At 41.1% G+C, this 13,061-nt stretch overlaps 1 protein-coding gene across 1 annotated transcript in view; it reads right to left on the bottom strand.

The window, feature by feature from the left end:
• Positions 1-567, bottom strand: part of zdhhc9 (zDHHC palmitoyltransferase 9) — a 106,812-nt gene extending 106,245 nt beyond the window's left edge. Inside the window, exon 1 of the mRNA XM_078547063.1 lies at positions 149-567. Coding sequence (XP_078403189.1) covers positions 149-306 — 158 coding nt within the window. The 5' untranslated portion in view covers positions 307-567. The remainder of the gene's footprint in view (positions 1-148) is intronic.
• Positions 568-13,061: the final 12,494 nt, after the last annotated feature.

Genomic DNA, 13,061 nt, shown 5'->3' on the forward strand with positions numbered 1-13,061 from the left:
ATTCAAGCTGCGCTCCGAATGCTTTATGGTCCCTCAAACACAAGATTTTTCTGCTTAAATAATACGATTCTCGCCACTTTCAGAAGTCCTTATAATCCGTCCACTTCCCTCAAAAAGCAATTGGACTACGCTTGTCATTGTTACTTACTCAAAGCCGAAGAACAACGCGCTGGTTCCCACGATGAGGAAGACGGTGAGGTAAAAAACTCCTTTCTGTCGAGCCATCATGATCCTGCCATCGCAACAGAACGTGTTTCTCCCAGGCAGCTTCTGCCATTTCCGCGTTGGCTTTTTCTCGCTCTTCATCGCTTTGTATTCCTTTCGATAATTATTTACAAATGAAATATATATCACAACCTCATTTAAATCTATTAATGTTTTTTTTTTAAAGTCTCAGAGCTCGATGACAGCGGGTAATATAGCTGGCACCTATCGCCCTTACTATGTGTCTTTGTTCCCCGGGTATGCAATGCTCTATCCCCGACTGCTCCTTCCTTTCCTGCCTCTACCCCGGCTCCTGTGCTGAAGGAGATTCAGCGCTACCTCTCTGTGTGCTGCTCCATCTCTGAGGCTCAGCCTCGAAGCTCCCGTCGGCCACGCCCTTTCCCAGTCCCACTTGGGTAACACGGCCTTATGCGCGCCCCCGCTCACCTGCTGGTTCCCGTCGACGCGAGGCGGGCGGGCAAGCGCACGCGTGCGCGCACCTCCAACTGTTCCTGCAACTTGAAGCGACCCATTCATTCATTCATTCACACCATCCTTCCTGAGAGATGGAGTGGCCACTGTTAGCCGCTGCTAGAGATCGCCGGCTCGAACCAAGGGCAGATTTGAAGAGATTAGAACAGAGGATGCAAATGACGGCTTATGTATTCAGATGTTATTAGTCGACGATCAAAGCCATGGGGGGGGGGGGGTAGAATTTTCACAGATGGAGTCAGTAAAGGTGTCATGTCTATTAAAACCAATATTCCTGCTTCATGACCACAATTTGCTGTGTTAAAAAAAGTATTTATGCGCAAATACTGCAATAACTTCAGACGAAGACTGATTTGTGATTAAACATGAAACCCAAAAGTTGCCGTCCAAGAGGCACCACGCAGCTATTATCTTTGTAAAAACGGTATCTTACTGGTTCATTATTCGACTGCATTCAATGGCGTGAAGTTGTTGCACTTGCGCAGTAGATACTCGCCCCAGAAAGTTAGAGCTCCATTGACGCAAGGAGCCTATTTTGGAGCCATTTAAAATTTGCATATATTTAATTAAGACTAGATCAGCCGTCAGAGATTCTTTTAACGATATGCTAATTTTCAACTACTGTCAATTAACCACTCTGGCATTGAAAATTAAATATTACAAGTATGGAGACTTATTTCGTCAGATTTTAATTGATGGATATTTTAAATGTGTGAAATGTAATTTTTTTAAAAGTTCTAATTTCCCCTTTTTATCCTCTCAATCCAATCTTTCTTTCCCTTTCTCTTTATTTCTCTTTCTGGATCTGATTTGCAATTGAATTCACCCACTTACTTTATACTTAAGAGCATAAGAAATAGGAACAGGAGTAAGCCATTCGGCCCCTCAAGTCTGCTCCACCATTCAATAAGATCATGGCTGATCTGCCAGGGGCCTCAACTCCTCTTTCGTGCCAGCTCCTCACAGCCCTCAACTCCCCGATATTTCAAAAATCTATGTACCTCCTCTTTAAATGCTTTCAGTGATCTCACCTCCACAACTATCTTCTTCTTAGTCCTTACCATTTATCTCCATTTATTTCATAATCCTTCAATTTGATTGTGTATCTCATTTAATCAGTTACTTGCCCTGTTCACTCAAGTTTCAGATGCCTGATTTCCCTCGCTATGAGTTTTTCAGCTTGCACTTCTACTAATTTGGGGTGCAAAATATTGATGAGTTTAAACAGGCAAGAGAAAATCTAATTAACAGCAGTCACCATTAGGCTCATGGCTTCAGTGAATTATGTTCCAGTATATCTAATTCCTATCTCAATGAGGCACAGTAATAAGTGGAAAACTAATTTTTAAGAAACAAATTTTGAGACCGATTTTCATTTGCTCTGCCTGCCACTACCAGGAAAATAAGAAACTCAAAATATGATGAATAGCCTTAACAACCTGTTATACTGACAATGTGGCAGCACCATTTCGAGAATGGTGCTGGGAGCCCAAAGCAACTGCCTGTTTCAAAAAAAAGGTCACATTTATAATGCGAACTCAGGAACCTGATTGATATTTTAGGTTGAAAACAGTTGGAGCATATACTATGCAAGCTCAGACCAGTTTTGAGTGAAACTGGATAGAGATGAGTAGGAATTTCTTCTCTCAGAGGGTAGTGAATCTGTGGAATTCTTTACCACAGAGGGCTGCAGAGGCTGGGTCGTTAAGTATATTCAAGGCTGAAATAGACAGATTTTTAATCAGTATGGGAATCAAGGGTTATGGGGAAAAGGCAGGAAAGTGGAGTTGAGGATTATCAGATCAGCCATGATCTCATTGAATGGCAGAGCAGACTCGATGGGCCGAATGGCCTACTTCTGCTCCTACGTCTTACCCTCTTTTGGGTGCAATACAGCTGAGGAAACCGAGCCAAGATAAGTTTAAAATTGTTTTTGTGGGACCAGCAGGAGCAGGAGTGCTCCATATGCAAGAGCGCTTCTCTGGTTGTCAACTGGATCAGCCCAATATTGGCCACCCATTGTCCAGCTAGCTGCATCAGACCACACAGTTGGCATCCCAGAGCTCAATATCTTGATTTACATGTATTTTCACATCTTGGCCACTGGGTATGAGCAGAACAACTAACTCAGTTTGTTTTGCAATTTTCAATGCCAGGATTACCACACTTTCCAAAACTAATAGTTTCCTGAGACCTTGGCAGGAAAGAAAAGCTAGGTGGTTGCGGTTGTAAGAATTCCATAACACAATCGATGTTTAATCCTACAATTTAATCCTACAATTCTCTATATACAAAGACCTGGACTCAATCGTGCTATGCAGAAAAGGCAAATGATCAAATATTTTGTATCTCGGACCGGTTGCTTCCCTTAAAATGACTTTTCCAAAGTCACAACAGTTCAGGAATCATCAACCCAAGAGGTATTTGATTAACTCAGACTTTTACCCTCAATATGTTAATTAATAGATCAGCCCTGAGGAAAAAAACATTCTAATCTGAATTCTATTTTAAGCCTAATTGATTTTCAACACATATCCTCTAGCTGTATACTCAGTCCAATTTTAATAACTTGATCACATCTAAGTTATCCATTCTTCTTAGCATATTAAATATCAGGATTATTTGTCCTTTCAAAGACAAAGACAAGTTCAATAAATTGTCTAGTGTCATATGCAATTCATTAGTAGTCAGCACAAATTATGAGCAATGATTCCACACAGTGAAGTCAGGGAGGGTCCCAGAGGACTGGAAAATCGCTAATGTAACCCCCCTGTTTAAAAAGGGAGTGAGGCAAAAGACGGGAAATTACAGGCCGATTAGCCTGACCTCGGTCGTTGGTAAAATTTTAGAGTCCATTATTAAGGATGAGATTTCAGAATACTTGGAAGTGCATGGTAAAATAGGGCAAAGTCAGCATGGTTTCATCAAGGGGAGGTCATGCCTAACAAATCTGTTAGAATTCTTTGAGGAGGTAACGAGTAGGTTAGACAAAGGAGAGCCAATGGATGTTATCTACTTGGACTTCCAGAAGGCCTTTGACAAGGTGCCGCACAGGAGGCTGCTCAGTAAGATAAGAGCCCATGGTGTTAGAGGCAAGGTACTAGCATGGATAGAAGATTGGCTGTCTGGCAGGAGGCAGAGAGTGGGGATAAGGGGGTCCTTCTCAGGATGGCGGCCGGTGACTAGTGGAGTTCCGCAGGGGTCAGTGTTGGGACCACAACTTTTCACTTTATACATTAATGATCTAGATGAAGGAACTAAGGGCATTCTGGCTAAGTTTGCAGATGATACAAAGATAGGTGGAGGGACAGGTAGTATTGAGGAGGCGGGGAGGCTGCAGAAGGATTTGGACAGGTTAGGAGAATGGGCAAAGAAGTGGCAGATGGAATACAATGTGGGGAAGTGTGAGGTCATGCACTTTGGTAGGAAGAGTGGAGGCATAGACTATTTTCTAAATGGGGAGAGAATTCAGAAATCTGGAGTACAAAGGGACTTGGGAGTCCTAGTCCAGGATTCTCTTAAGGTTAACTTGCAGGTTGAGTCGGTAGTTAGGAAGGCAAATGCAATGTTGGCATTTATTTCAAGAGGACTAGAATATAAAAGCAGGGATGTGCTGCTGAGGCTTTATAAGGCTCTGGTCAGACCACATTTAGAATATTGTGAGCAATTTTGCGCCCCGTACCTCAGGAAGGATGTTCTGGCCCTGGAGAGGGTCCAGAGGAGGTTCACGAGAACGATCCCAGGAATGAAAGGCTTAACATATGAGGCACATTTGAGGACTCTGGGTCTATACTCAATGGAGTTTAGAAGAATGAGGGGGGATTTGATTGAAACTTACAGAATACTGAAAGGCCTGGATAGAGTGGACGTGGGGAAGATGTTTCCATTAGTAGGAGAGACTAGGACCTGAGGGCACATCCTCAGAGTAAAGGGAAGACCTTTTAGTACAGAGATGAGGAGAAACTTCTTTAGCCAGAGAGTGGTGAATCTATGGAATTCATTGCCACAGAAGGCTGTGGAGGCCAGGTCATTGAGTGTATTTAAGACCGAGATAGATAGGTTCTTGACTGGTAAGGGGATCAAAGGTTACAGGGCGAAGGCGGAGGAATGGGGTTGAGAAACTTATCAGCCAAGATTGAATGGTGGAGCAGACTCGATGGGCCAAATGGCCTAATTTCTGCTCCTATGTCTTATGGTCTTACAGTGGTTATAATGTTCCTAATGCTTTGCAAGGGTACAAAATACTGTTAGAGCAATTTTAAAATAGACAATTGGAAGATTGTGAGTAGCAGCTGATTTATTTCTATGCTGGAACAAATATTTTATGATTATTGCTATCCTCCTAACTCCTGCTAAGTAAATTTCGATGAAGAAAGGAGTAACATATTTTAGACCCGTGTCTCTCCAATTCTTATTTGCAAACTATTAGAAGGATAAATCTTGAATGGAGCATAGGTGTTATGACACAGCAGTTGGTAAAGGCTGAGTTGTTTAAATCCTAGAGGGAAACTTGAACAACTGTCATAACCTATATTTTCAATTTGTATGTTTGAGATGCAGCTCTGAATTCAGAAATAAGACCACCAAGCCTCGAATGTTTTCTTTTAATATAAAACTAAATTAAACATTTATTAATTTAACAACAAATTAATTACATACACATGTCTGCAAATTACTACCAAAATAACTTTTAAACAAATCCCCAAATTAATCACTCCCAGATAAATCTTCACCAAGGTAACAATAACCCATAGACTTTAAGCAGACACCAGGCAAAGCACATTTGACCTTATAAATTCAAAATGTGGTTCCTTGCAATTTGGTTCCTTTGCAGACAGTTGTAGGCTTACAGGCTGAATAGATCTTAAATGCCTCTGATTTACACACAAACTCCTTTCTGTTTATACCTAGCTTTTCCTTTGAATGTAAATTTCCCATTGTATCCTAGGTTTTAACATCACATCTTCTAACAATAACATTTTCAACCCACTAATTTTATTAGTAATATAAACACATTGCTTGGCATCTCCCAGATAGGTGCAAGATTTTACTCCCACTCTTGAATGTTTTATTCAACAAATGCAAAATTACACTTTACCTTTTTACTTCCTTACGTTTATCTAATTAACATCTCAAAACTACTATACATCAAAGCACCCAGACTAGCTAGCTTTAATCCAATTAAGACACACACACCACTAAACCCTATTTTTAAAAAATAATTTCCAATAACATTATAGACATTAATATCTCTTCATGACATAGGTCATTCAATTGTCCTTAAATACTTAATGTTTACAAACTCACATTAAGATACCTGATGGCCTGGACACTTGGGGACACTCTTATTTCTTATACTAGAATGTGTCTTTATTCTAGCTCCATGCAGGAGTTGTACATGACAGATGCCAGTCTACTGAGGTTTCCAAGCAAGCTCTGGACTGCTAAAATAAATATTCAGCAGTTTAAATTAATAATGTATATTTTCCCAAGTCATTGCTGAAGAAACCTTCCAATACCCACTGTGCCAGGAACAGGCCAAATCTGAACCCACTGCTATCATAACCACACCACCTTTTGTGCTATGATAGGCTAAATGCACTATCTTTCCCCACTCCTTCCTGTCATTTCCTGTTGACCATCCTTTATTTCCAAGCACCTTGCCTATTGACCACAACTGATTTATCATCAAGAAAACACCGATCATTGTGCTTTTGTAAGTGTCACCTTGCAACTTTCCATGCAAATTCACCCAAAAAAATCTCTTCCCCAGTGCTTCCACACCCCACCATAGACATCTCAATACTGTCCTGTTCCAAGTCCATTACTAGACCCCACATCCTCACCCACGCTTCACTGTGATCCCACACTCCAGGCCCCAAAATTCTCCCCAACGCAATCACTTCTATTAGACCCTAGTCCTCCCTCTCAGTGCACTCAAACTCCATGATTGTTACCTTACAGAGCTCCTACACCCTACAAGTCCTCTTCATGTTTACCACCCCATCATACCCGAAAAATCTTCCCAGCACCTCCTGAAACATCTCTCCCACCATGTTGTAAAAAATTGGTTAAATTTAGTTTTATTGGTATTCAGGACAACAGATTTTACCCTTAAGTGCATATAATTATTGAACTCCAGCCCAGAAATTTTGCTAGCATAAAAGGTTAATTTGACATATATCAGATAACATTATATTTAACACAGCATAAGACAATATGGCTTGGAAATGTGGCTGCATAGCAATGAGTTCTTGGTCACTAGAAGTGTCCTAAGCCACAAATATCGTAGACAGGAAGGCACACACTTTATGAGATAACAGTGTATCCCCCGCCATGTTGGTATAGGCAAAAAGAATGATATCCAGGCCCATATCTGCAACAGGCATTAACGCCCTGCATATGTAAATAATAGGCTGAATACTTGCTTGAAATTCTCTCTGTGGTATTGGTTTGTCCTGAGGTAGGAAAACTTAGCTGCATTCAGGAAAGCTATGTTTCCATTCAGCCTAACAGGCAATCCTTAAAGGGACATGCTACAGGCCCATGATTTCTCTCCAAGGATTCCTGCAGATGCTGCACTGCAAGAGCCACAAATCAGCTGCATATTTGTGCAGTACTTTCAGATATGTCTAATTCCCTTGGTTTGTACATGAGAGTAAGAACTTATGGTCACACCTTATTTCATCACCTGAGGTGCAAATGGAACTATTTTGGATGTGTCCTCTGGACCTTCTTCTCCAGAACCTGCAAATCAAGGGGCATGTTGAAATAGGTATCCATAACTCCTACTGAGGAATTACATAATTCCTACATAATGCCCCTTCCCCAATGAAATGGAAATAGATAATAGATAGGATACAGCATTAGAAAACTCACAGTAAGTTCGGTTTTGGAAAACAGCAAAACAAGAAAAACAAAGTGTGGAACTGATAGACCCATATAGAGCAGTTCCACCAAAAAAGTGAAAAGAGGATGAGCCTACTTTGAGAGAGAAGATGAACACAGTAATTCTCATACATTATCCATTTTGTTGAGCAATGAGGCTCTTGAGCCCTGTTCAGGTGCTCTGACCACATTACAAGACTATGCAGCTTTGATAACATTGGATGGATAATCACATTCTCTGTGTCTATAGTTTTCCACAATGTACTTCAATAGCACCATAGGTTGTCAGCACACATACAGTTGGTACTGAACTTGACCTCAGACCCCACTGTCTGATAAAACAAGCACCATCACCTAATGGGAATGGTCTTATGGGTGCAAAACATTGCATTATTGACTCTTATGTGACCACATAGAGCATAAATGTTTTGAAGGGACAGGTGGTATTTTTCTTTCCCTCTAGTTGACAATAAGATTACATTTGTATATGGAGGCTGAACAAATGAAAAATAATTTACTTTTTCAACCTTCCAGGAATATAGTCCCTGGTTATAACTGATGAACACTGCTTGATCAGTTCTTTGAGTTCCACCATCAGCGCACAGTGGTAGCAGTGTGTATCATCAAAAAGTGAAAGCCCAGTTAAACCTTTAAGATCATTCAAATTATGCTGCTAGCATAATTTTGTTTTTACAATAACACTGTTTCTTACTTTAACCTGTGACGTCAATCAACATTGTACTCTTTGTCATATATTTTGCTTATAATCATTAATTAAATATAACTGAATTTGATTTCACACAGCTTACGGTACTGCATACTTTTATTCTGACTCACGGTGGCTAGTATAAAGTAATGCATTTGCAGTCACTTATTGTAAATTGTTCAGAATTGCGAGACATCCTCTAATTTGTCATTTGCCTTGGGCCCCAGGTAAACAAAAGTCAGCATGACATAGCCTATTTTTCAAAGCAGATGCTTTTCTCCAGGTCAAATGTTTATTAAAAATAAAACACCAATGGTACCTCAGCAGCAACTGGGGTGCTACAATTGACCTTACTGCATGGGCTACCGGGAGAAAAATTAGCCAGGGTCCCTGTACCTAATCACTACCAGTAAACCCAACTGTAAGGAGTCTCCCTCATTAAGATGGAAATGAGGGGGAATTTCTTCTCTCATAGGCTCGTTAGTCTTTGGAATTCTCTTCCCCAGAGAACATTAAATATATTCAAAGCTCAGTTAGTCATATTTTTGATCTACAAGAGAGTCAAGGGTTTTGGGTTGGGCAGGGGATGCAGTCAGGAAATGGAGTTAAGGCCACAATCAGATCAGCCATAATATTATTGAAAGGTGGAGCAGCCTTGATGGGTCAAATGGCCTATTCCTGCTTCCATTTCTTATGATCTTATGAACTTGTAAGTGGTGATATTCTAATCTCTCTGTTGCCCTTTTTCTTTTAGACGATAGAAGTCATGGGTTGGAAGGTGTTGTCGAAGGAAATTTGGCAAGTTTTGGTAGAACATCTTTCCAAGGATACACACTGCTGCCACTGTGCGACGGTGTTGGAAGGAGTGAATGTTTAAGGTACTAGATGGAGTGCTGGTAAAGCTTTATCCTGGATGGTGTTGAACTTCTTGAGCATTATTGGAACTGCACCCATTCAGTCAATTGGAAAGTATTCCATAAAACTCCTCACTTGTGTCTTTTAGGTAGTTGACAGGCTATGGGATATCAGGAAGTGAGTTCTCACTTCTGAATTGTCAGCCTCTGACCTGTTGTTGTGGCTACAGTATTTATGTGGCTGGCTCACTTAACTTTCTGGTCAATAGTAATCCCCAGGATGTTGATAGTGAGGGATTCAATGATAGTTATGCCATTGAAAATCAATGGAAATTGGTTAGGTTTTCTCTTGTTGGAGATGGTCATTGCCTGGTACTTGTGTGGCACAAATATTATTCCAACTTATCAGCCCAAGCTTGCATGTTGTCTTGGTCTTGTTGCACGCAAGTACAAACTGCGTCAGCTCCGAGCAGTTGTGAATGGAACTGAACACTGTTTAGTTCCAGTTTGCAATCAATGGCAAACATTTCCACTTCAGACTTTATGATGGAGGGAAGGTCATTGAAGAAACGGCTAAAATTGTTTGAGCCTAGGACACTGCTCGGAGGAATTCCTGCTGTGATGTTCTGGAGCTGAGATGATTGGCCTCCAACGACCACAACCATCTTTCTTTGAGCTGTGTATGACTCTGACCATTGGTGAATTTTCCCCCTGATTCCTATTGACTTCAATTTTGCCAGGGCTCTTTGATGCCACACTTGGTCAAATGCTGACTTGATGTTAAGATCAGTTACTTTCAGCTCACCTCTGGAATTCAGCTCTTTTATCCGTGGTTGTATGAAGCATAAAATGAGATCTGGAACAGAGTGGCCCTGGCGGAACCCAAACTGAGACTGAGCATCGATAAGCACGTTATTGCTGAGGAAGCGCTGCTTGATAGCATTGTCAATGACACCTTCCATCACTTTGCTGATCCAGAGTAGACCTGATGGAGGAATAATTGGCCCTACTGGATTTGTCTTGCTTTTTCTGGACATGACATACCTGGGCAATTTTCTGTATTGTCAGGTAGATGGCCAATGCTGTAAAATGTTTTGGAATGGCTTGACTAGGGACACAGCTAGTTCTGGAGCACAAGCCTTCAGTGCTGTAGCCGGGATGTTGTCATGGCCTCTAGCCTTTGCTATATCCAGTGCATTCAGCCATTTCTTAATATCATGTGGAGTGAATTGAATTGGTGGAAGACTGCCATTTGTGGTCCTGGGGCCCTCAGGAGGAGGCCAAGATTACTCATTCACTCGGCACTTCTGGTTTAAGATTGTTGCAAATGCTTCAGTCTTGTCTTTTGTACTGACATGCTGGGCTGCCCCATGATTAATGATGGGGATGTTTGTGGAGCCTCCTCCTCCGTTTAGCTGATTAATTATCCACCACCATTCATGACGGGATGTAACACGACTGCAGAGCTTTGATCTGATCCGTTGGTAGTGGGATTGCTTTGTTCTGTCTATCACATGCTGCCTCAGCTGATAAGCATGCATTTAGTCCTTTGTTGTATCTTCACCAGGCTGGCATCTCAATTTTAGGCATGCCTGGTGCTGCTCCTGGCATGCCCTCCTCTCTGAACTCTTCACTGAACCAGAGTTGATCACTCTGCTTGTTGGTACTAGTAGAGAGAGGGACATGCCGGACAATGAGGTTATAAATTGTGGTTGAATACCATTCTGCTGTTGCTGATGGCCCATAGCGCCTCATGAATGGCCAATTTTGAATTGCGAGATCTGTCCCGAATCTATCCCATGTCGGTGGTGCTGCACCGGACAATGCAGGGCATCCTCAGTGTAAAGTCAGGACTTTGTCTCCACAGGGACTCTGCGTGGTCATTCCTACCAATTCTAAATTGGACAGATGCATCTGCGACAGTCAGACTGTTGAGGGCAAGGTCAAGTAGGTTTTTCTGTCTTATTTGATCTCTCACTATCTGATGCAGGCCCAGTTTTGCAGATATGCCTTTTCAGGACTCGGCCAGGTCTGTTAGTGGTGGTCTACCAAGCCACTCTTGGTGGTGGGCATTGAAGACTCCACCCAGAGTACATTCTGATCCCTTGCCATCCTCAATGCTTTTTCTGAGTGGCGTTCAACATGGAGGAGTACTGATTCATCAGCTGAGAGGGGAGGGGGATAGTGGTAATCAGCAGGAGATTTCTCTGTCCATGTTTGACCTGGTACCATGAGACCTGATGGGATCCGGAGTCAATGCTGAGTCCTCCCAGGGCATCTCCCTCATTCTGTATACCACTGTGCGACTATCTCTGGTGGGTCTATACTGCCAGTGGGACAGTACATAGCAGGGATGTTGATGGAGGAGTCTGGAACTTTGGCTGTAAGGTGTGATTTGGTCAGTATGACTATGCCAGTCTATTGCTTGGCTAGTCTGTGAAACAGCTCTCCCAATTTTGGCACAATCCCAAATGTTAATGAAAAGAATTATTTTATTAATTTAATTTAATCTCCGGAGCATTAGTCCAGGCCTGTGGATTACTAGTCCAGTAACATTACCATTATGCTACCATTCTATTTCTGCCTGGGCCACCTTCACATTAGAGTAATTGCACTAATTCAGCTTTTTCTTTCCCTGTACTATCTAATATTATCCTCCTCAATTATTTATCTATTTCCTTCTTAATTGTCATGATAGGATAGTTTCAGTAGCCATTTGTGTTAACACATTCCAAATTCCAGTAACTCTTCACATGAAACATTTCTTTCAATTTCCTCATTTATGCTCTTATAACTCATTGTATGTTTATGCCCTCTTATTAATTATAATACCATGTCAGAGAAGGTGGAACTGAAGCAGAAAATTCACAATACTGGAAGATCCTGCCTCCCGAGATAAGGAACCAACCTAAGACTGGAGGCCACTACGCTGAGTCAGATGTGGTGTCCAAATCTCTTAAAAAAGCATTAGTTGTTGAAAACCTCCATTGAATTTTATATATAATTCTGCATTGGACTGTTGTGGCTATCTTCTTAAATGCAGAAAAAAAAACTTCAGTGGATCGGCTGCAATTAACATATACAAAATTTGTAATGATTCCCTATGCTATTGAAATGTGAGAAGATACTACATAAATGCAAGTTCATTTTGTTGCTTTTGTTGCTTCTTAGTCCTTTATTCCATCAGCTTGCTCTAGTCACCATTCTTCATGTATGAGCTCAGATTGTGTGCTAACAGGCTATCCAACTACAAGAGGCATTGCAGTTGAGATTGGTCCTCTTATCACCAGATAATCCTTGCATTCACTTTCTAGATCTTGTCCCTGGTGAATAATCATAAGGAAGAACTTAGACTATTCTTTTGTCCCACTCTGGGCACTTTGAGGCTGATAGTTCTTTCCTGTAGGTAGAACATTGTATTGTATTGCATTCGGGTGTTGCAATTGCATTGGTACTAATTACAAAAATCTTTGATTCTACTTTTTTCCAATTTCATATCTTGAGCACCAAGTTCAAAGTCCTTTTATTTGTTCTTACTACGTTCCTGTTAATATAGTCTGCACAGAATTCAATGTCGCCACCTAATCAAATAATTTAATGTTTTAAAAGTTAGAAGTGTTCCTGTAAAATAACAAAAACAATAACATAAAGCTTAGCAGTAAATTATGTAAAGGATAACAGCTGGTGGTGAAGTACATATAAAGCAATAGACATCTGGTAGTTAATTACATGTGACAAAAGATACCTGGCAGTAAGTTATACAAGAAGTAATTTTATCAGACTGCTTTGAAAACACCATAAATGAAGCCTGAGCAGTTTATGAACTCATGCAAAATCCTGACTTTGAATTACTATCATAAACTCAGTGCAGCTACTGAACTGTTATTTTTTAAAAAGCATCCTTTGGCTTTCTTACC

The sequence above is a fragment of the Cetorhinus maximus genome, chromosome 8 (assembly GCF_964194155.1).
Source record: "Cetorhinus maximus chromosome 8, sCetMax3.hap1.1, whole genome shotgun sequence".
Classification (NCBI taxonomy): Eukaryota; Metazoa; Chordata; class Chondrichthyes; order Lamniformes; family Cetorhinidae; genus Cetorhinus; species Cetorhinus maximus.